The sequence below is a fragment of the Salvelinus sp. IW2-2015 genome, linkage group LG16 (assembly GCF_002910315.2).
Source record: "Salvelinus sp. IW2-2015 linkage group LG16, ASM291031v2, whole genome shotgun sequence".
Taxonomy (NCBI): Eukaryota; Metazoa; Chordata; class Actinopteri; order Salmoniformes; family Salmonidae; genus Salvelinus; species Salvelinus sp. IW2-2015.
In genome coordinates, this window is record NC_036856.1 from 3,466,754 (window position 1) to 3,492,401 (window position 25,648).

The 25,648-nt window shown below is 40.8% G+C and overlaps 1 protein-coding gene across 2 annotated transcripts; it reads right to left on the reverse strand.

Annotated features, from left to right (window-relative positions):
* Nucleotides 1-1,015: 1,015 nt before the first annotated feature.
* Nucleotides 1,016-19,785, reverse strand: actl6a (actin-like 6A). 2 transcript variants are annotated; one of them, XM_024004169.3, is made up of 14 exons: nucleotides 19,607-19,785; nucleotides 18,956-19,032; nucleotides 17,451-17,625; nucleotides 12,112-12,212; nucleotides 11,595-11,692; nucleotides 11,149-11,243; nucleotides 9,618-9,724; nucleotides 8,635-8,724; nucleotides 2,652-2,713; nucleotides 2,422-2,536; nucleotides 2,226-2,306; nucleotides 1,972-2,067; nucleotides 1,785-1,871; nucleotides 1,016-1,635 (listed from the first exon to the last, which is right to left on the reverse strand). In XM_024004169.3, exons 1-14 carry the CDS (start codon nucleotides 19,629-19,631, stop codon nucleotides 1,555-1,557), a joined length of 1,290 nt encoding a protein of 429 aa, XP_023859937.1. In that variant the 5' UTR covers nucleotides 19,632-19,785; the 3' UTR covers nucleotides 1,016-1,554. The 2 variants fall into 2 exon arrangements, with proteins under 2 accessions (XP_023859937.1, XP_023859936.1); XM_024004168.3 differs by having other exon boundaries at nucleotides 9,603-9,724.
* Nucleotides 19,786-25,648: the final 5,863 nt, after the last annotated feature.

A 25,648-nucleotide genomic window follows, 5' to 3' on the forward strand; every position in this document is an offset into this window, starting at 1 on the left:
TTGTCTCACAACACAATGCCACAACAGATGTCTCAAGTTTTGAGGGAGCGCTACTATAAGCCGCRTCTAAAGTAGTTTTAGAGAATTTGGCAGTACACCCAACCGGCCTCACAACCGCAGACAACATGTAACCACGCCAGCCCAGGACCTCCACATCCGGCTAGGCAGGCCATTATTTGGGATGTACTGGACCGTCCGCACCAACCTCTGTAGGGCTTTGCGGTCRAGGGCAGTGCAGTTGCCATACCAAGCAGTGTTGCAGCCATTCAAGATGATGTCAATGGTGCAGCTGTATAACTTTGAGGATCTGAGGGCTCATGCCAAATCTTTTCAGCCTCCAGAGGGGGAAGAGGTACTGTCGAGCCCTCTTCACGACTGTACGAGTATGTGTGGACCATGTTAAGTTCTTAGTGACAGCCCAGTCGATGTGCTCACTCCCCGTTCCCTGTAGTTCACGCTCTTACTAACATTGAGGGATTGTTGTCCTGGCACCACACTGCCAGGCTATGTGCCTTTTCCCACCAACCAGGGTTTCAAGGAAGTTGACAAAGACCTCTCTCCTCAATGGTCCATAGAGAGTCTCTGAACTTCCGTGAATGTGTACTTTACAGGTAAGTCCTACTGTTGCTTAGGCTGCTGCTCAGTCAAGACTAAGATATTATCCTTTAACCAGTTCATTCGGAAAAACGTTGTACTCTCCTCTGAACTGCTGCACATCACCCATACTAGAATCTCTTTCTTTGCAGAGTCAATTAAACATTCTCAGCTCATTGGCTCCAGAGGGAGAGGCTTCAAATCAAATGATTTTCCTCATTAAATGACATCGCATGTATTTGTTCCCATTCATTTGCATTTTAGTCAGGGATTGTGTGGTGACTAACCACAACCTGTGAAATACTTTAAGCAGATGAGAATTTGTCAAATGATGCATCTGTTCTGCTGAAAAATGTAAATAAAGTGAATGTACACGAGTGTGTCAAATTAGTTGCAAGTGTTAAAACAGAATTCAAGAATATCACTTAACAAATATTCCTTTTATTTTCAAGACAGCAAATAGCCAATCAAATATCAACATGAGTGAAATGAAATACAAATTTCATTTGCAGTGAATAATTGTCTTGTCCAGCAACTCAACGACAGCGAATCAATGGCATCATTAGAGAAGCGTATTCACTAACTCAAAATGGAAAGGCTTAAAGACAAATGACATTCACYTGACACCACATTAGATAATGCATATCCACTAACACTGCCCAAGTGTTTCTTACCTGTCAAGAGGACTGATATCAAAATATCAAGTCGTTAAATATACTGAAAATTATGTGGAATCAAAAAGGAACTTAGCCTCCCCCTCCCTCTTCATAGCAATGTGGCACGGTTTGTTGTAGTCAATGTTTTCTACATAAAATTATAAAAAAGACAGACTTATCATTTTTTTTTTTTTAATCGTCAAAAACAGCAACCGTCCTTGGGTGTTCCTGAGTCCACAATAAAATGTTAAACTAGACACGTTGTTGGGAGTTCTGGAGGCAGCAGAACGTTGTTGGCGGTCAATCAAGGGCACTTTCTGTCCACACACTGCTTACCGCCCTCCTCGTACTCTTGTTTCGAGATCCACATTTGCTGGAAAGTTCCCTAGGGTAAAAGAAAACATGACACTTATTAGGCCAAAGTAATATCATGTTATAATAAAAAATCAAAAAAATCAGGCAAACACACAAATCATAGTGAGCAAGTGACCAGAAGTGTTGCAATACAGTAAAAGTATATGGAAGTGAACTCACTAGTGATGCCAGGATGGAGCCTCCTATCCARGCACTGAACCTGCGCTCCACCGTTGTGTTGTTGGCTATCAACTTCAGCCTCATGCTCTGAACAGAGGAGAGAARACAGGCACCATGATTACTAACCTTAAGAGTACCACAAATGGATGAAGTAAGCCATTGAGAAATAGTTTAGTGTAGCACTCACAGGGGGGGTCTTCTGAGAGAGTTCTCTGGTGAGTCGGTCCGTGAAGCCAGAGATGAGTGTGTTRCCGCCGGTGACCACCACACTACCATAAAGACCCTGGGACAAAGGTCAAAAGTCAGTTCTGTAGAACCTCTTTATTCAAGTGGGGAAAAAGGTCAACTGGCCTCAACCTGGCTTTAACATGTCATTCTGAATAACATAAACATACCAAGTATCACTCACAAAATACATAGGTCTTGAATGTGGGCACYTACCGGCCGAATATCAATGTCACACATTCCCACACTGGTGGTCACCACGTGGCCGACTCCCAACATGGTGTTGCCAGACAGACCCTGTGGAGGAGAACCGGAACAGACGGTTAGAACAYTGACCATTCTGAACACCACATTTCCGACAGGTCCGGTCACATAGAATSATTAATGCTTTTTGGCAATCTGTGATTCTTACCTTGGCATTGGAAGGGTCGAAAAGGCCCTCTGGAATCTTCAGCCTCTCTGCCCCAAAGTCACAGTTGTATCCATTGGGCAGCTCGTAGTGAACTGTGGGCATCTGGGCTGCAACTCTGCGGGAGAGATGATTACATTTCAAAAGAATGAGAATTAACCCTTTAAGGGACAGAACTATTCTGTGGTGGTTATTGTGAAATGTTTGAATGGAGTAGATTATGGTGGACTCACTGTTCATCGTACGGCGAGTCTGAAACCTGCAGCACGGAGGCCTGGAAATCCTGKATCACAGTCTGGAGGTAGGGCGAAAAACATAAAATATTCAAGCAGCAGGGCTTGACATTAACTTTTTTAGCCACTTGTAGGACAGATTTTTTTACTTGTCTAAAAGCTCGTCACTTATCCCACCCCCCAAAAATATCCTTTATAAATTAAGAGGGCCGATCTAAAGATGCATCAAAGAGCATGGGTAATATGACTAGGATTATGCCTTTGACTGCTGCACAATAAAATAAAGTTGATTTGAAAATTAATAGAACATAAGAAAAATTATGGTTTCAATGACAAAGTATTTTAAATAATTCTCAACATTTTCATGGTCGTATTTTGGTTAGGCTAGGCTACTTTAAAACAAGGTAAGACATGCTTCATAAAATGACATAAAACGTTCCGGTTTTAAACAATTACATTTATGGTTAAATAGTTTCCAAATGCTGACCACCTACGCTCAGATTCAAGGTGGATGATGTGCAACAGGCACTATTTTATCTGAATGAACCGTGCCTCAAGTATGTCGACAGAAACAAGCCTTTAGACGTTAATGTTAATTATCCTTCATTATATTTGTCAAATATGACTGGCATTTAGCTTATATTTATGTCATTATAAAGTCTCATTAAAGTTTGGCTACATTTTCTGGCGCCTCGCTCATGTCAGCATCGGTTTAGACATGAGGCTGTAGGCCATATGCACTTACAGTGCCTTCAGAAAGTATTTTACACCCCTTGACTTATTCCACATTTTGTTGTGTTAATTCCTGAATTTAAAAAGGATTACATTGAGATTATATGTCACTGACCTAAACACAATAACATAATTCCACTTTGACATAATGTTTTAGATTATTTACTTTTTTAAATTAATACAAAATGAAAAGCTGAAATGTCTTGAGTCAATAACTATTCAACCTCTTATGACAAGCCTAAATAAGTTCAGTAGTAAAATAGTAAAAAATTTGCTTAAGAAGTCAGATAATAAGTGGCAAGGATGTACTCTGTGCAATAGTGTTAAACCTGTCTCTTATACACATCTAGATGTGTATAAGAGACAGGGCGTAGAGGTCCATTATGAGCAACCATCACTCCTGTGTTCCAATGGCACGTTGTGTTAGCTAATCCAAGTCTATCATTTTAAAAGTCTAATTGATCATTAGAAAACCCTTTTGCTGTTATATTAGCACAGCTGAAAACTGTTGTTCTGATTAAAGAAGCAATAAAACTGGCCTTCTTTAGACCTGTCTCTTATACACATCTAGATGTGTATAAGAGACAGGATTAAAGAAGCAATAAAACTGGCCTTCTTTAGACTAGTTAACTAGAGTATCTGGAGCATCAGCATTTGTGGGTTTGATTACAGGCTCAAAATGGCCAGAAACAGAAACTCATCAGTCTATTCTTGTTCTGAGACATGAAGGCTATTCCATGTGAGAAATTGCCAAGAAACTGAAGATCTCGTACAGGCGACTCCGGGATGCTGGCCTTCTAGGCAGAGTTGCCGGAGTCGCCTCTTCACTGTTGACATTGAGACWGGKGTTTTGCGGGTACTATTTAATGAAGCTGCCAGTTGAGGACTTGTGAGACGTCTGTTTCTCAAACTAGACACTAATGTACTTGTCCTCTTGCTCAGTTGTGCACCGGGGGCTCCCACTCCTCTTTCTATTCTGGTTAGAGCCAGTTTGCACTGTTCTGTGAAGGGAGTAGTACACAGCGTTGTACGAGATCTTCAGTTTGTGACAAAACTTTTGAACGGTAGTGCATATATATATATATATTTTAAAACAGACACTGAATATCCCTCTGAGCATGGTGAAGTCATTAATTACACTGGATGGTGTATCAAAACAACCAGTCACTACAAAGATACAGGTGTCCTTCCTAACTTAGTTGCCGGARAAGAAGGAAACCACTCAGGTAATTCACCATGAGGCCAATGGTGACTTTAAAACAGTTATAGTTTAATGGCTGTGATAGGATAAAACTGAGGATGGATGAACAACATTGTAGTTACTCCTAAGGTTGCACATTTTGGGGAATATTCAGAGGTGGAAACTTTCTGTGGGAATTAACGGGAATATGGGAATTAACAGAAACGTATACAAATTAATATGAATACCATTTAAATGTAGATGCTTTTTGCATTGGATATATTTACCATATCATAAGGAGACAAACATAAACCTTTTACCTTATCATAAGTAGACATAATTGCAAATTATTAAATCCTTCCAATAGAAAAAAAAGATCGTTGCGAATTGTTCAATTAAATGAGTTGACTCTTCACATGGGACAAAAGGGAATATTGAATGATCCCCAATTATCCATCGCATCTCCCAAAAACATTTTCAACAYACATCTATAAAATTATAGTCTAGAAACTAAAGCTTTGGTTGTCTTCCTCTCAGGCTTCCATGTCTTCTCCCTGGACCTCCTCAATGTCCACCTCTTGAACATCAGACTCTGAGGCCTCATCTTCACTGTCACTTTCCAACCTTGTTGAGGATGGCTCRTKGTCAGGCTCAAAAAGCCTCAAATTTGCCCGAATGGCCACCAATTTTTCAACCCTTGTATTGGTCAGCCTGTTGCGTGCTTTGTTGTGTGTGTTCCCAAACAAGGACCAGTTGCGCTCTGAGGAGGCTGATGTTTGTTGGATTTGGAGGTTGATGGAAGCAACAGGAGAAAGAGCCTCAGATGCAAAAAGTCCCTTCCACCAGGTGGCTGATGAGATATGTTGGCACGACTGCCATATTGCATCTCCATCGCAAAGCCCTTGCTTGGAAGTGTACTTCGCCAGACTGCCAAGAAACTTGCCCTCATCCARGCCAAGGTGGCGAGACACRGTAGTGATGACACCATAGGCCTTGTTGATCTCTGCACCAGACAGGATGCTCTTGCCAGCATACTTGGKGTCCAACATGTACGCTGCGGCGTGTATGGGCTTCAGGCAGAAGTCTTCACGCTTTTTAATGCATTTCAGAACTGCGGTTTCCTCTGCTTGGAGCAACACTGAAGTGGGCAGGGCAGTACAGATTTATTCTCTTTACATCTGCAAGCATAGTCTGAACATCAGACAGAATAGCATTGTCTCCTTCAATCCGTGCAATCGCTACTGCTTTGGTTTCAGGCTGCTTACCACTCTCTCCCAAAATACATCATCCAGGAGGAWCCTCTTGATGGGGCTGTCCATATCAGCAGACTGTGATATGGACATTTCTTGGAGAGATTCCTTCCCCTCCAGCARACATGACGACAACACCACCCAACAGGTGTTGCTGSGCAGCTTCAATGTGGTGCTCTTATTCTTCTCACTTTGCTTGGTGAGGTAGATTGCTGCTATAACTTGATGACCCTTCACATATCTAACCATTTCCTTGGCTCTCTTGTAGATTGTATCCATTGTTTTCAGTGCCATGATGTCCTTGAGGAGCAGATTCAATGCATGAGCAGCACAGCCAATGGGTGTGATGTGAGGGTAGGACTCCTCCACTTTAGACCAAGCAGCCTTCATGTTCGCAGCATTGTCTGTCACCAGTGCAAATACCTTCTGTGGTCCAAGGTCATTGATGACTGTCTTCAGCTCATCTGCAATGTAGAGACCGGTGTGTCTGTTGTCCCTTGTGTTTGTGCTTTTGTAGAATACTGGTTGAGGGGTGGAGATGATGTAGTTAATTCTTCCTTGCCCACGAATATTTGACCACCCATCAGAGATGATTGAAATACAGTCTGCTTTCTCTATGATTTGCTTGACCTTCACTTGAACTCTGTTGAACTCTGCATCCAGCAAATTAGTAGATAAAGCATGTCTGGTTGGAGGGGTGTATGCTKGGCGAAGAACATTCAGGAATCTCGTCCAATACACATTGCCTGTGAGCAGAGGTGAACCAGTTGCATACACAGCTCGAGCAAGACATTCATCAGCATTTCTCTGACTACGTTCCTCCATTGAGTCAAAAAAACTTCTGATTCCAGGAGGACCATGAGCTGTTGCTATCGATAAGGTGTCTGATTCATTATTTTCACCCCAAATAGAAGTAGAGGAACTTTTGTCAGAGGAACTTTATGCACTTAGCCAGATGATTCTGCATCTTTGTTGCATTCTTCACATATGATTTGSCAYAKTATTTGCAAATGTAMACAGCWTTTCCTTCTACATTAGCTGCAGTGAAATGTCTCCACACATCAGATMGTGACCGTGGCATTTTCCTAAAAAGATTAGAAAAAAATKAGTAAAAAAACCMAAATACAATTCCATGTACAGATAAATAGTTAAGCAGTTAGATTAAACAGCTCCTTTGTAAGATAAATGTTTTAAAATGAAACGTATGGAAACAGGTGAATTAACACCCCTCAGTTAGCAGGCTCAGGCAAGCTAAAACCCACATGGTAGCAAAAACKAACTAACGGAAATTGTTGACAATTTAGAAATGATTTAAACACACTTTGCTGTAGGCTACTATTTACTAGTTAATAAAAAATCATGCATGTCATAAAATATATTCACCCCACCCAGTATTGTAATCAAAACTTACCAGAAAGCATGTAGTCCTTGGCTCAGACATTGTAGTAGTGTGGGCTCAATAKCATCTCATTAGTGTGCAAGATCTTGAGAATCAGCTGTACAYGTGATGGAAGAAAGCACTGTGCATGCAGAGGGTTGCAATTCCATTGAACTGGGGAGTTTAACCAAAATATGCCACAAGACCTAGAATTGCCTWATGTGCTTCCCACAAAAAAAGGTTCACTGTCATAAGCTAACTTTTTTGATGAATTTAAGCAAARATTTACCAGAAAGTTTCCAACCCTAGTTACTCCACAATWCTAGCCTGTAAAGAATACAACATATTCCAAAACATGTATCCTGTTTGCTATAAGGCACTAAAGTAAAACTGCAAAAAATTTGGCAAAGAAATTAACTTATGTCCTGAATTAAAAGCATTATGTTTGGGGCAAATCCAATACAACACATTACTGAGTACCACTCTATATTTTTAAGCAGAGTGGTGGCTGCATCATGTTATGGATATGCTTGTAAATTGTTAAGGACTGGGGAGTCATTCGKGATAAAAAAAAAGGGCAGAATGGCGCTAAGCACAGGCAAAATCCTAAAGGAAAATATGGTTCAGTCTGCTTTCCACCAGACACTGGGAGATGAATGAACCTTTCAGCAGGACAATAAACTAAATCACCGGGCCAAATATACACTGGGGTTGCTTACCAAAACAACATTGAGTGTTCCTGAGTGGCCTAGTTACAGTTTTGACCTAAATCAGCTTGAAAATCTATGGCAAGAATTGAAAATGGCTGTCTAGCAATGATCAACAACCAACATGACAGAGCTTGATTTTTTTTTTTTTTAAGAATAATGTGCAAATATTGTACAATCCAGGTGTTCAAAGCTCTTTGAGACTTACCCAGAAAGACTCACAGCTGTAATCATTGCCAAAGGTGATTTTAACACGTATTGACTCAGGGAGTTGAATACTTATGTAAGCTTTTTCTCATTGGTATAAAAAAAATTTGCCTTTAAAATCCATTTTAATCCTACATTGTAACAAAACATTTTGGAAAAAGTCAAGGGATRAGAATATTTTCAGAARGCACTGTATTAATAAATCCCCTACACTTTAGCTAAGCTAAAGCTAGGCTTTTTTGTTTATGTACATGAAAATTTGATTTGAATATTATTCCAATTCTGATCGGAGTAATTGTTTGATAGGCCTATTGTGATATCTATATCATCTATATTSTTCTTGTCCAACAAGAGGACAAGTGTTAACTCCGAGCCCTGTAGCAGTAATGAAAATTCACTAAGAAAATGTAAATGATGAAGACAGGTTTATTTCACGTCTATGATCCATATGATTTGGTGACGCATCACTGACCGCCTACATGGGACTGTTTATGACTTTCTGTTTATGATAGCACACATAACTACTTACATTACACATGTAGTTGTGCCAGGAACGGGTGACTTGAGGTAGTTTCTCCTTCTTCTTCCAGCTTGCTGGGGCTCCTTCACGTACTGCATCCTACAATGAGGAAACACTAAGATTACCAGTGTGCCATCTTAATGGAAGAGGAGTACCCTGCTCCCAGATCTGTTTGTGCYGTTTATGGAAATGACCATAGGAGTTGGGCGAGACAGCACAAACAGATCTGGGACCAGGCGTAMGAGAGTGTAATAATATAGAGCCAGGGATAAAAGGCTACCAAGTCTTGATGTCAAGAATATGAGGAATTCCTGATAAATTCAGAGTAATCACATCTCAGAGTGKGACAGGTGAAGACAATCACAGGACAATGAAGAATGTCACATTTTGTGGTATGAGAAATCAAAATATGAAGGATGAATGGAATTCCTGTGAAGTCTGRTTCCTATCATGTTTCTTTCCCCTAGTGCTTATTAAATTATGGATATTGCTTTAGGTTTTGTAGATTATGACTTTTTCAAGCATGCTGTGTGACATACTMATTTAAAATTCATGCTAATGCAAGTACCAGACAACAGAGAATGACAAGGGAATTTCAATTAACGAGAACAATGTAGGGCTTTTGGTATGGAGTTGATCAAACTAATTTTGTCTATACCAATTTTATGGCCCATGTCAATTTGATGCTCATGCATGCAGTGTATGGGAACCAAAGACCTGAGTTAGAGCATCACTTGTATTAATTGTTAATGGTCAATCATTAAATTACAGACAGCCTTAATATTACATGCAGATTCCCAAACAGGCCCAAGTGACTAATGAAACATTGAGTGGATGAAGGGAAATCCATGAGATAGCATGAATATGTAAAGATATTTTTAAATATCTAAGTACTTACACCACCCCACCACCGTAACTTGAGGAATAGCACCAAAAAGTGAGATGTGGAATCTCTGAAATGAGTAGTTTTGACTTACTTTAGCAGGTCTCACCTTTGAGGCAATCATGTAAGGAGGGACTATTTCAACATTTAACTCTTGAAATAGCTCTCTACATTGCATGCTCATAAAATCCCCAGCAAGGGGAGACTTGACAATGCCTGAAACAAAATATCAAAAAGGTGTCACTGATTGTTTTGGGGAAAAGATATTGAAGACAGCATCATTTTTCGTTTGTCGCCATGTCCAAAACACATATTTAGACAAAATAAATGGTGTATCATCTCTCATTTTATTTTCCCATCATTGGAACATACACTCAGTGCACAAAACATTATGAACACCTGCTCTATCCATGACAGACTGGCCAGGTGAAAACTGTGATCCTTTATTGGAGGTCACCTCTTAATCTACACTGTTTTAAGTGAATGTAAGGATTTTTAAGCCTTGAGACATGGATAGTGTGTGTGTGCCATTCAGAGGGCGAATGGGCAAGACAAAAGATTGAAGTGCCTTTGAACGGGGTATGATGGTAGGTGCCGGCACACCGGTTTGTGTCAAGAATGACAATGSTTTCTGCTTGGTTTTTCACGCTCAACATTATCCTGTGTGTATCAAGAATGGTCCACCACCCAAAGGGCACCCAGAGAACTTCACAACTGTGGGAAGCACTGGAGTCAACATGGGCCAGCATCCCTGTGGAATGCTTTCGACACCTTGTAGAGTCCATTCCCCAACGAATTGAGGCTGTTCTGGGGTCAAAGGGGGGGGGCAACTCAATATTAGGAAGGCGTTCCTAGTGTTTTGTACACTCAGTGTATACACCTGCTATGATGGCTTATAACATCTATGACATACACACGGGCCAAGAATACTGAATGACTTTGCACCATTGTGAACAGAGGCATCGTGTCCTCATGTTTGTCCTTTAATGACCCTAACCTAATACTCCTTTTCCAAATTAACATTCCCTCATATKATATCAACTAAAAAGGCTTCATTGATTTCTGGGTAACACAATCCCCTATTAATATGCCAGCCTGGACTCCTGTGCCATTCTCCTCAGTCTTGTATTTCAATGTAGCTCCGACTCAAATGCCCTCACTGCAGAAAGCCTAGACCTTGATACTTCGCCAAGATGTTGCTATAACCTAATAAAATAAAAAAGATGCATCTTTACTGTAAGGAGATGATTTGGAGGTGGATACAATGTCAAACCTCTTTCCTGCATTTCTATACTTAATCTTACTGCTACCGTACTTTCTATGGGGGTTCAATTTGTTGCAGGGAGGGACAGAAGTGTTACCCAGTTAATAGATTTTTGGGGTTTCCACAAGCTTGAAATATTCAAAACCAAATCTGTATCTATATTAATTCATTTCTACCCACATCATGAGACACAATGGCTTCAATGTGGATGGATGACATTTCTGGTCAAGTGTGTCCAAAAAGATTGTTATTGCAACTAACTCATAAGGGTAAGAGTTTATCATTCCTTTAAATTAGACAAATGTGTGGACAAGGCCCATGAAAAATAAAAACCACAAAATAGAAGAGAGGGTGGTCGGAGAAGTGTACAATTTACCTTGCTGAAGCACGTAACCGTCATGCACTGGAATGGCTGTTGTGTGTGTGGCGCCGCTGTCTAACACCAACCCTGTGGATCGTCCATTGGCAAAGCTCAGGCACTCAGAGTTAAGGAAAAGGCACATTTCTACAGAGATCAAAATGTATTTCAGCCCAAACCCTTGTGTCAAAGTCACATGAGCAATAGCTAACGGCAAAATACAAATCTACCGCGGAAGAGAGAAGTTCTCAATGAGACACACCTGGATAAATAAAAGGTTAAATAAAAGGAATTGAAAAACAAAACTGTTCGGGAGATGTTGGGGKTCATTGTCAAACAGCAGACGGATCGAACTTGACTAGTGTTTTATTACAGCGACACCGTCAAGCCACCACTTCAACCTTCCAACAACATCCMCATTTCATGTCAATCTACTCTGCAAAGCCTGGATGGCTTAAGGATACGAGGAGAGCACTGCCGTTTTACACAGGAAGAAGGCGGGAATGTTGTAATGCTCAAACATCAGCTCGGTTAGCTTCTCCCGCTTGGCTCGTGTGTTCCACTGCACAGAGATGAGAGAAAGRAGTGTTCATTAGGGCACACCATAGCAAAAACRTTTTTCAACTGAAAACGTGAACTAGCGTTTCTTACTGAACAAGTACAGATAGTACCTTCTGTTTCAGAGTGTTTTCTTAATTTGGTGCCTAAACCAGCAGGACACCATATATACTTAATAMCACAGAAAAAAAGACTATATCACAGTATAGCAACTCCATAGTGGTTTGTTGTGATTCAAAATCAGAGGTGAGCCACTTTGGACATTGATGGCACGAGTGGCAGTCAGGTGTTCACTGTCATTTCAACTTACATGGGGCTCATTCCATACTGAATGAGGTTATGACAAAACCAATGCACTATTACGGGTGTGTGTGAACAAAATGACATGAGGCTCATTCCAAACTGAAGGCGAGGCCTACTCACCGAGGCTTCTGACATGAGTACAGGATGCATGCTGGGCTCGGACTTGAAGTGCATCTTGTAGGTGTGGTCTAGGATGGCCTGGAAGCTGTCCCAGTCCTCGACTTCACMGATAAGAAAACAAAAAACRCATATGAATGAGTAAGAGGATGTCATTGGTAACCAGTGAAAAATTGSCACAAGAAAATCTATAGACAACGGGGTGGGCCAAGGKAGTTTTCCTTGAATAAAAAAAATTCATAGACCGGGCACGACATTAACACAAAAAAAATAGTCGGACAATAAGAATATAGACTTGAGTTGTCTGAATGGACATGAAAAAWTAATCACACAAATCGCAATATCAAACAATTACTCCAATCAAAATTTKATCATTGTCCTATGGATGCAATGTATTGCTGTTTTCCCAATTTCTGCAGAGCACACCGAGTAGGATTGTATTGCATTGACAGGCAGGAGCGGGCTTTCAATCATCCCCGGTTGTGCGCTTTTGAGATCAAAGCATGTAGCCACATGTGCACATTTGTTGATATTCCTTGCTAATTAGTGCGTTACTTGCACAGTTAAAGTTGTCACGATACCAGAATTTTGACAACGATGCCAGGTTCAGTCAGGCGTTGGAACTGGTTCAGGGAACAGAACTGAAAACCAGGAAATAACTAAATTATTCAAGCAACAGAATCAGAACGAAAGTGATCTGTTCTGTTCCGGAACAGAACTGTTATTTTAAAAGCATGGGACCTGGTTAAAAAAATATATATATTATGTTCCGGGCATTTTTTTCCCAGTCCCACAAAAATCGCAACAAAACGCCTATGCAAAACCCTTACCCGGTCACTCAGATACATATTCCAGTGTCTGCCTGCCAGCTGGAAATCTTTGCCGGTGGGTGTAGGGTACCTGCCCCTCTTCCTCCGAAGCCTAGGTTACAGTAGCCTACTGATGACGTAGGCTATTTAATTATAGAAGAATGGATCAACTTTTAATGATAGCCCAACTAAAGTTATCACGTTTCACATTGGATTAATTAACTACAAAAAAGGTAAGAAGTATTTTTAATTCTAGTGCTGCTCTGCACACACAAGCTAACTAGCTAACGTTTGCTCTGGTCCAACATTAAGCCAAGTTTCTGAAGTTCAAAGACTTGTCTGTCCATGGTGACTGGCAGCACAGTGCACAGTGTGTACGTTTGTTTTTTCATTATGATTAAACCATGCTTTTATGGCAAAAGACAATTTGCTCTTCACGGCTTTCCTATGAAGATTAAATAGCTTACCTGCTCTATAGCAAGCTGCTCTATCTGCACTGATTGTTGAAGTAATTTAATGTCGAGCGAAATGTACAAAAAAAAACTGATTGAGTTTCAAAAACTAACAGAGGAGCGATATGGRCCTCCCGAGAGGCGCAGCGGTCTAAGGSAMTGCATMGTAGTTCTTGAGGCGTTACTACAGACCCGGGTTTGACCCCAGGCTGTGTAACAGCCRGCCGTGACTSSGAGACCCATGAGGCGGTGCACAATTAGTTTAGCGTAGTTCGGGTTAGGGGAGGTTTTGGCCRGMTGAGATTCCCTAGTCCAATCCCGCTCTAGCGAMWCCTTGTGGCKGGCCGGGCRCCTACAAGCTGACTTCAGTTGGCAGCTGGACGGTGTTTCCTCTGACACATTGGTGCAGCTGCCTTCCAGGTTAAGCAAGCAGTGTGTCAAGAAGTAGTGTGGCTTGACAGGGCGTGTTTAGGAGGACGCATGGCTCTCGACCTTCGCCTCTCGAGTCCGTAGTGGAGTTGCAGCAATGGGACAAGACTGTAACTACCATTTGGATATCACAAAATTGGGGAGAAAAAGGGTTAAAAGTACAACAAAAATTATAATAATTATATAAAAAAGGAACGATATAAACCAATACTTTATTTGATACGAACTGGTTCAGAACTTTATTTTTCTGGTCGGAACAACAACAACACAAAAAATTATGTTCAGAACGAAACGATGGGGAAATAATTTGTTCCAATTCCTGGGTTTACTATCACGAACACAGAACAAATATATAAAACGTAACATGCAACAATTTAAGATTTTACTGAGTTACAGTTCATAAGGAAATCAGTCAACTGAAAGAAATGTATTCAACCCTAATCTATGTATTCATCAACTGGGAATACAGATATGCATGTTTTGGTCACAGATACCTTAAAAAAAAAGAAGAGGTAGGGGCGTGGATCAGAAACCAAGTCTGTATCTGGTGTGACCACCATTTTCATGCAGTGCGACACATCTCCTTTGCATATAGCTGATAATGCAAAGTTTGCTTGATATTGTCAGGAACTGGAACACGCAGTCGTACACGTCGATCCAGAGCATTCCCAATTATGCTCAATGGGTGACATGTCTGGTGAGTATGCAGGCCATGGAAGAACTGGGACATTTTCAGCATCCAGGAATTGTGTACAGATCCTTGCGACATGGGGGAGTGCATTATCATTCTGAAACATGAGGTGATGGCAGCGGATGAATAGCATGGCAATGGTACTCAGGATCTCATCACCGTATCTCTGTGCATTCAAATTACCATTGATAAAACGTGTTCGTTGTCAGTAGCTTATGCCTGCCCATACCATAACCCCACCATGGGTCACTTTGTTCACCCATCTACACACAATACCCCATAATGACAAAGTGAAAACATGTTTTTAGCAAATATTAGCACATTTATTGAAAATGAAATATAGAAATATTTCATTTACACTCAATACTTTGTAGAAACACCTTGGGCAGCGATTATGGCTGTGAGTTTTTCTGGGTAAGACTAAGAGCTTTCCACACCTGGATTGTGCAACATTTGCCCATTATTCTTTTCAAAATTYTTCAAGCTCTGTCAAATTGGTTATTGATCATTGCTAAACAACCATTTTCAGGTCTTTGCCATAGAATTTCAAGTAGATTTAAATCAAAACGGTAACTCGGCCACTCAGGAACATTCACTTTCTTCTTGGTAAGCAACTCCAGTGTATATTTGGTCTTGTGTTTTAGGTTATTGTACTGCTRAATTCATCTCCCAGTGTCTGGTGGAAAGCAGACAACCAGATTTTCCTCTAGGATTACATTCATTTGTTTTTATCCTGAAAAACTCCCCAGTCCTTAACGATTACAAGCATACCCATAACATGATGCAGCCACCATTGTGCTTGAAAATATGGAGAGTGGTACTTAGTAATGTGTTGTATTGGATTTGCCCCAAACATAACACTTTGTATTCAGGACAAAAAGTGAATTGCTTTGCCACATTTTTCGCAGTATTACTTTAGTGACTTATTGCAAAGAGGATGAATGTTTTGGAATATGTTTTATTCTATACAGGCTTCCTTCTTTAACTGTCAATTAGGTTAGTATTGTGGAGTAACAACAATGTTGTTGATTCATCCTCAGTTTTCTCCTATCACAGCCATTAAACTCATAACTGTTTTAAAGTCACCATTGGCCTCAAGGAGAAATCCCAAAATGCGGTTTACCTTTTTCTCCGGCAACTGAGTTAGGAAGGATGCCTGTATCTTTGTAGTGACTGGGTGTATTGATACACCATCCRAAGTGTGATTAATGACTTCACCATGCTSAAAAGGATATTCAATRTCTGCCTTTTTTKGGGRAAAAAGGCCAATAGCTGCCCTTCTTTGCGACGCATTGGAAAACCTCCCTGGTCTTTGTGGTTGAATCGGTGTTTGAAATTCACTGCTCGACTGAGGGACCTTACAGATAATTATATGTGGGTACAGAGAAGAGGTAGTCATTCAAAAATCATGTTAAACACTATTATTGCACACCGAGTGAGTCCATGCAACTTATGACTTTTTAAAATATAAATGTACATTTTGACTCCTGAACTTATGTAGGCTTGCCATAACAACGGGGTTGAATACTTATTGACTCAAGATGTTCCAGCTTTTCATGAATAAAAAAACGTGTCAAAACATAATTCCACTTTGACATTATGGGGTATTTTAAATTCAGGCTGTAACACAACAAAATGTGAAATAAGTCAAGGGATGTGAATAYTTTCTGAAGCCACTGCATCTCTTTGGGCAAGTCATACAGGTCATTTGCTGCTACAAATAAGGCCCGGGACTGTTGAATAATTAAGGTGTGCATGCATAGTGCATACGTCTCGTCGCACAACTGAATTTTATTAGCCTACCTCTTTCATCTCTGTTGCTGGGTCGGATACTGGAGAAGAAAAAAAAAAAGACTGATGAACTTTGCTAATTTTAGCGAAGTGTGCGAATAATGATCCAGGTCAGCACTCTAAGGAGGTCTCTGGTGCCATAGTGCTCCTCTGCGTCAATTAAGATTGCTGTCACACTTCTCTAAATAGTCCAACTCCCCTGTACTGAATTCAGATTAACGTCAGTCAGGTCATCATTACCTCCATAACGACAGCTTGAAGGACCACGTAAGCAATGTCCTAAATGGCAATCTCATAAAAATATTTAAAAATGGGGTGGACAAAACCACAACACCTCGTTTTCATTTACTTCCTATTTTCCATTTGAGATGGCTAGCCTGTTATATTTACTGGCATCAAATCAGCACCATGGAGAGTTCATGAGAAAGAAACCCAACACCTACACCATGATGGCTCTCAGTCTGACCAATGAACAACCATCATTTCTCTTTTCTAACAAAGACCATCCTCTTCACTGTTGAATGCTGATCATTTCAACATAGTGGCAAAGCATATACACAGGGGAAGCCTCTGGAAATACTGTTGTTTATGTTAATCTCACAGGAAGATTCTCAGGTCAGTAAAACACTGACCACAGACAAACAGAGCAGTCCAGATAAGGACCCTCTCCCAAAACATTGTGCAGTGTCATAGATGATGAAGGCATCACTGAGCCTGGCATTCCCACTACCATACTATCTAGAGGCAACTTCACAGGACCAGCAGCATTTGCTCCACCAACTTTGAGGATTTTCCCGGGTGGCGCAGTGGTCTAGGGCACTGCATCGCAGTGCTAGCTGCGCCACCAGAGTCAATGGGTTCGCGCCCAGGCTCTGTCGCAGCCGGCCGCAACCGGGAGATCCGTGGGGCGACGCACAATTGGCATAGCGTCGTCCGGGTTAGGGAGGGTTTGGCCGGTAGGGAGGGTTTGGCCGGTAGGGATATCCTTGTCTCAGTATGTAAAAAAATGTAATAAAAATGTATGCACTCTACTGTAAGTCGCTCTGGATAAGAGCGTCTGCTAAATGACTAAAATGTAATGTAAAATGTAAATTTTAATTTCATCAGAGCAGAATGCTGTCTATACAACTTCCACATTGCCTACGATCACGTCGGGGAAGAGAGACTCACTCATGCCGTTTTTGAGCGGTGACATGACCTCCATGTTCTCGCGGGCCACCCTCAGCTGGTTGGTGTCGATGAAGTAGTTGGTGCCCTGCTTGCCCTTGTCCCCGCCGTCTGTCTCCATCGGGGTGCTGCCATCCTCTCTGTCCAGGGTCACGCCGATCACTGTGGGGAAGTCAGCCTATGTGCAGAAAGAAATGTATATAAGTGTCCATTCCATAAGTGTCAAATCTACCTCCTTATTCAGGTCACAACATTATAACATGGGCCAACTCAGAGGAATGGAGCAGGAGCACTCAGTTGTCTTAGTAGGCAAATTCTTGGGGCAGGTCTGAGAGAATGGCATTTTAATGCATTGTTTCTATCACTACCGTCCAGAATACTGTCAGTGAAACATGACTGTATTTTCTCCAACTAAAGGTGGAACACCTTTTTGCTAGTTTGCAGAACAATGTAATTTGTTACRGCAAACAGCATCAGCAACAATGAAACAACTATAGCCTCGCCCTAGCCTCTTGGTCATGACTCTCAGTTCTATTACATTACACATGTGGCGGTCATAAAGCAACACGGAGAACACCATYGTGTTCGTGAGATTCTCATCTTTCCATATAGTGGTCATATATTAGGCTGTAGACTGTTTGGACGCTACAGACATTTTTGTGAGAAGACCAATTTTCGGRATGTTTCATGTTCTGACAAGCACTGCTGTAGCCTGGCCGCCTTCCCCCGCAGATGCGGAAGGCTGACACGGGCAGATGGATTGAGACGCAGCCTATGCAAAAAAACATATCTCTAGCTTAAACTGATTTTGATGGGGACTTTTATTTATTTATTATGTTACTTGAATTGGTCAACAGACTTCTTAATATAACATGTAAGGTCCTTGGACTAAGAAGTAATGTTAGGCTCCTATAGTCCAATATAGTGTATTCACTGGGAACCAAACGGAAGCAAACGGCCAAAACAGGGAGGGACTAACCTAAACGTGTCCAATAAGAAACAACTTTTTGTTGATTATCGTTTACCGTTGCCAGATGTTTTGGTACTGTGTGCACTAATGAATAGACTCCTAGATAGTGGCACCTTGATGTCTACTGATGACAGAGGTGTTATTTCTATTAATGGGGATGGGCAAATGGGCAATTCCACAACAACAGTGATTCTGAGACTCAGATTTTTCAAACAAAAACAATTATTGCAATATTAAATCATAAAACAATGCACAAGGACTGCTTTTAACAATTTCCACATCAAATGGTACATAAACATTTACTTGAAGAACAGTGCAGTTTCAAMGTTTGGTATGGACTGTTCTTCAAGTCTCAGCACTTTGTTACCATGGAATTGCCAAAATGCAAGTGCGACAGGAACTGACTACCTAAACCTAATYCATGCTCACTGTCATGGGTTACAGTCCTCATTTCTTGACATTGATATACCCTCTAAAAGAAAATGAATATGTAGAGGAAGATGCATAGTTAATCAGGTCACTAGACTAGGACACTTACCTTGGGACAATCTTCTCCAGCATAGCCAGCTCTCACTGTGTATGATCCTATGTCAAACACCAGGGCTCCAACCTCATCTACAGAGAAAGTAAGCACAAGTGAATAAATGACACAACAGTAAGCAATGTGTTTACTTACGTCAAGACTAGAGGCTAGCTTAATTGACCACACTAGGCAACTAACGTTAGTTACATTTCTACTAAGAAAGCTMAAGAACGTTTTAAAAAGTCACTGCATGCAATCTAAACTTGTTTTGGTCGAACTTGCCGATAGCCTAATACCGTGGCCAACAAAAAACTAGCTAGCTAAAATAGCAAGCAAGCTAGCGCGTAATTCATCTGCAGCTAGCGAGTTAGCTAGTASCATCTTTCACTCATTGTTGGCAGGCACGCTGGCAGTCATGTTCGGTAAATCACAAAGTAAGAAGTGCATGAGAGAAAAYAAATGATTATGCCAGTCATTGACAACTAGCTATTAAGCTAGCTATATGCTAAAGATAACACCAGTCTGCAGATCACCTGCTAACAGGCTAGCTAGCAAGCTAGTTGTATGTAGTTGTCTCCTACTACTGTTAGCTAGTTACTGGTAGCTAACTACGGCACAACGTGGCGAGTTCATTCATTTAATTTTGACCGCAAAAATCACACTCACCGCCTCCATACACTCCGCCACTCATCCTCTCAAATTATAAAAACAGACAAATATAACTTTGTGGATAATACGATTAAAGAAAATTTCCCGGCAGCTAGCTAAACGTTTTATCACAACAAAAGAAATTCATAAACGTGAATCAACCTAACAGGCGCCATATAGCTGTTACCAGGCAATCCAATCAAACGTTTCAACGGCATCACTAAATCCGCCTCTGTACGTGACGTCAAAGTTAAGTTACTATGAGAGGAAGAGGGGCTGTTTTAGATGACAGGGAATACAATTTGATAGAGTGGACCTAACTGTGTTTGGCATTGTGTAAAATTTGAGCACAATTCAGTCCCTATACATCAATGGTTAGAGACTTGAAGAAGGTATGGTAAATATGACCTGTCAAATTGTCCATATTAGTTCATTTGTTTTAGAGTAATGGGCATTATTATTTGACTGTCAATGGGTAGGGCAACTAACTGGTGTGTGTGTGTGTGTGGAAGCCCTCTTGTGTTGTGGGTGTGGCTGTGTGTGTGTGTGTGTGTGTGAGTGTGTGGTGTGTGTGTGTGTGTGTGTGTGGTGTGTGTGGTGTGTGTGTGTGTGTGTGTGTGTGTGTGTGTGTGTGTGTGTGTGTGTGTGTGTGTGTCGTGTCAAAGACATTCATTTATAAATCAAAATAATATTGTATTTGTCATAAACTTTGTAAACAACAGGTGTAGACAACAGTGAAATGCTTACTTACGGCCCTTCTCAACAATGCAGAAACAAAGAAAGAGAATAGAAAAATAATAACACATGGAATAAATACACAACGGTAACAATAAATTGGCTACTATTAGCAGCCATTATCATGTATTTGCATATTTTGGCCAGGTGATTAATTGAATCAGGTTGCTGTCAGCTCTGACGGTGATTGCAATTTGCATGGTATTTTAATGATTGCCATTATCAAGCTGCTCTCAGAAATAAAGTTCTATCCCTTTAAAAAAATAATACTACCTACTGTCTCTTTTGCTCATGCCGCCCTCCACCACTCACCCCCATCCACCCACCCACGCCTACCAACACACACACACACACACACACACACACACACACACACACACACACACACACACACACACACACACCACACACACACACACACACACACACACACACACACACACACACACACACACACACACACACACAACACACACACACACACACACATCCAGCCCTCAGCCTCATGCATCAGCTCTCTCTACATTACTGCTCTTCCTTGCAACATCCACAGTCACTGAGCATAGAGGAAGAACTGAAACCACACACCGTCTGTCTGCTTACAGTCTATGTACTTAAGGACGTATGTGGAAAACGACTACTTCCTCTCCCACTTATCTGCACTGAAAAAAAGGTAAAAGCTGAATGCATTTTAGTGTCAATGCTGTTTTTGTACATGTGTCTTATGTGTGTATGGCATGAGAAGTTTATGTAGTAGGCAAGTCAGACACACATCAGCTGTGAGTGTGGCTCCAAGCAAGGTGTGGTGGGTGTGTGTTTGTGTGTGTGTGTGTGTGTGTGAGTATGTGTGTGTGCATTTGTGTGTGCATCATTGCCACACAAGTCTGAGGTAATGCCTTGGTCTTTTCTTATGTCTTGAGCCTGGGGTGCACCAAAATGTCAAATCAAATTAATTGCGGGCTTATGCCTACTAATGAATTAGTAATCGGGTATCACAGGGTTTCGACTGTGAAGGGAGGTGCAGTCTTTTTTTGTGTATCATTTTTTTGATGAATAGAGAGGGGCCAAGTGGAATTCATTAAAAAAAAATATCTTGACAGTTAATAGAATCAGAACAGTTACTGTCAATTCAGATCTGGAATGACCTTTTCCTCATTTCTCAAATAGAGATGGAGAGTTGAACATTTCAGAGATTCAACAGAGACATGACTTTGTCCTGAGTCACTTCATAGGGAACATACTGCAGGTCAGCTCAAGTCTTGTATTGKTAATTACATCTCTGATTTGAGCAAGTCTTATTGGGATTCCCCTGGACTGTCACACTGTCCTTTTCTCACTTCTTCTCATAGTCCATTTCCTCTTGAGCTTCCTCCCTAAAAAACWAAACAAATACTCATGCAGTTTAAGAGGCTACATCGCCTCAATTTGGTTGTTGTCTTTGAATATGGAAACACTGCTGGTAGGTTCTTCCACAAAGTTAGAACCATTTAAAGTAAGGCACCATAGCAACTTTCCAGTGTATGTGCCTGTGTTTATCCCCTGGCAGTGTACATCTGGTGTATACTTGGCCAACTCCATYTGCATAGTACTGAGGTGCACTATTACGATCAGTGTCACGCTTCTCTAGTGTGTGACTCAGACACCGCACGAGAGGCATTATCACAGAAATGATGAGGACACTTCAGCAAGCGGCCACTGTGACAGCCTCTTATGGGCCAACAATAGCTCTGAGATAAGACAATAACCTTCCAATGGAACAGAGGTATTATTGCCTGTAGTTATGCTTTATGTTCACCAAGAGATTCAGATTGATTCATTGTTTTGGAAAACTACAGCATCAGTGGGTCCCATTGGAATAGGTTATAGGGTTTATCACGTTTAGGATAGGGAGCAAGGTTGACTATTCATCTTATTGTCTTTTCAGACTTCGTTTCAGTGAGTATACAATCACTTTATGCATACACATGTAGAAATATAGAGCAGGGCCCATATTTTCTATCACATGCAAAGTGCACCAGTGTATATATCAGCAACGCCCAAGGCGAGGCGAGACCAGCCATCGCAAAACAATGGATGCCAAATTGTATACAAGTTATAGSACTTATTTTACAGTCAGCGACACTGTTCATCAGATGGCGAGATGGTCGATGAATAGTGGTTCCRAATGGCTCGTTTCAAATGGGTCCGGCCATGCCAGGCAGTGAAAGCATGTGCAACTCTAGATGTGTCAATGTCTATTCTCCTCCACAGATGTGGAGTGGAAGAGAGGGAGGCGCTGAGCCAGAGAGGTGCGCATATTTTAAGTCACTTTAGCACTCTTCAAGAGGGCCTTTTTCAATGATCCATTATGCATACAACTCTGGCTCTCCCTGGTATTTCTCCTACCTTCTTGACGTCAGTTGCCATTTGTGAGGGTTGCCCAGGCAACGGCCAACCTCCCCTGGAGATATGTCTGGTGGCCTGATATAGCCTTTTAAGGGTTTACTGTTTGTACACGTTTTAATTGCCTTTGATACACTGGCAGTACTACATGTAGGTCATTGGAGTACATCAGGCGTGAAAAAAATGGGAACGCATATAAAAATAGCATATCAAAAGCTATTCTGGCATGATATCCCATTAGTGCTTCTCATCTCCTCTCAACTTGGGCACCTACATATTGTGTTAATGGCTGTTTTGGAGCAGTCCTCCAAGGGTTTTATGTACCCTAAAATGGTAGCAATGAAGTTCAAAGTGAGATTATGTGATCTGGTATGATTGCTTGTTGCAGGCTATTCATTTGTAACACCCTATGTGTGTTATTATAGTGTATGGTATCAAAGTAGGCATTGCCTAATTATTTTACCTACACTTGTATTATTTTTACCATAATGTAAATAATTCCAGCAATCAAGGGGAACTTTGCTAATTAAGGATATCAATGCATCATCTTCATCAGATACAGTATTTAAGCAAGCAAACTTCCCCAATCTCTAAATTKTCTCCTAAGTGTTTTACGAAGTGTTACTGTGTCTCAGTTTTAGACAGTTAACATTGCAATGGTAGGTTAGGATGTGTGAAAATGGTTATGTGTCGTGGCTGGAAGACAATAGAGATATTGTACACACAGGGTACCTGGTTCAGAGCTCTGAGGCTATTTATAGCTTCTGCAGCTTCTTTTTTTTCCAGACATCAAGCTATTGATGTTCTATTTTTACAGTGMAATTCGCTCCCTCCCTCTCCTTTTGGTTGCCAAGCGATTGACCAAGGGACCAGATAAAAGAATGATGTGCCGCTTGCTGGACACCCTGACTCTGATTTTCAGTTGGTTAATGAACTCTTTCAGTAAGGGATGGATGACACCTATGACATGGTTGGAGGGTTGATTACAAAAACGATTACAAAAAACAATGTGATTTAAGATAATAAATGCCATTGCTATTTTACCCTTCACATCTAATYACCAAGCCTGAGAGAAAGAAAGCCACTGAGATGCATTTCAGTTAATTTACTTGATAGTTTACTGACTTGATTGTTGCGGCCTTGCTTTTATTGGAAATAAAATCTGAATTTGATTATTGGCTACAAAGCTACTAACATTATTGTGTAGTTGTCAAGGTGAGCCAGGTTTTGTCTCTACAACATTTATTTCCGGCAATATTAGGGCTGCACAGGCCAGAATATTGCATTTAGCCACACCTAGGTAAAAGRGTTACAAAACAAAACATGACTAAATGTAATTTGCCCTGTGTTGTGTTACAGGGGATGTGACAAACACCTCTCTTTTTCAGAGAAACTAGAGAGATATCAGCTAATATTGGAATATATGACGTTGATATAAAACTGCGAGAGTACTGCCAAAATTTGACAGGAATAGATTATGTTCTGTCTTGTTGTGGTGATGTTCACACCTCAGAATAGTTAAATGTTACATAATTTCAGACATGAATTGGCAAAATCGTTCGGTTGCATTTAAAGTTATGACATCCTGGGATTTTCATCAGTCTTTTTGATTTATGTTAATGGCCTCCACAGCATATCAAACCCTGCAACATAGGCCTACATCCTCGAATCAACAACATGTGACTCTCTACTAGCTATTATTTTAATCCTAATCCCCATAATGCATTTAGGAAAAGGGATCGACTGAGGTAATCTACTGCTGTGTGAATTCAATTAGACTTAATCTGACCCCATGCTATTCCAAAAGGAAACCAAGGACTGTGCAACTTTCATCTCCCCTTCATTGATTATAGCTCTCGCAGAGATGAGGAAAAGCCTATCCCACTGCTCTCTTTCATTGGCCCCATAAAAAATTCAGCGTGTCCTAATGGAGAGAAATCCTGTTCTACTATTTACCCCCTTTACACTGGAACCAGACCAGACACACCTTTCCCTGGTGCTATCAAAAATGATCAGAAATTAATAAACACATAGATAATGAATCATTTGATACAGGTTCAGAACACCAGAAACATATAGCTACATTTAACTGGCACTTTTAGTGTATGCACAATGTGAGAGGTCTCCAGGATTGGATGAATGSGCAGGCCTATAGGTAGTCTGTATAAGTATGCCCTAAGTGTGTATAATGGTTATCCCAATAATCCTTTTATTTCAGTACTACAAGATATCTAGATAATTAATTGGTACTTGCCTACATAAGCCAAAACCTTTAGYCTATTACAGTAAGAACTAAATGTTTTGTATTGTAAGAACATAGTATTAAATATGGCAATTCGTGTTTTGGTTACATTTTGCATATCAAGAGAAAAATGGTGAAGGCCTAATCACACAGAACTGACAAAGTCTTCAAAACAACTTGCATTGATAATCACTTATGAACATTTAGAAAACACTGAATTACATTGTGATTCTGAACCTATGATACAGGTTCAGAAGCACTCTGTCATCCCCTTCCTGCACACTTTAGCTTACTTCCCAATGCTAAATCCACTGTATGGCTCACAAGCCACAACTGTAACCATACAACATGGTGAAGGAAGGAATAACACATGTAGTTGACGTTACAAGCTCCTTAAACCAAGAATAATATTTTAAAACAATATCGTATCGTTCAGACCTCTGCGATAGCTGTTCACCTACACTGTAACAATTTGTTTCCTGTACTCCGTTCTTTCTTTTTGTTGAGGGAGCTGACAGTCAATACCATTTTCCTGTGGGTGAAACAAAGCTATTGCGACACGATTGATTTGGTCCTTATTGTACAAGAAAACAGGACACTTCTCTAAGTGGAGAAAAATCACTGATATAAATSAAGATATTGTCTTCAGAATACGTTTAAACATGTTTTAGGAATGAGTAAGATGAAAATGTACGACATCT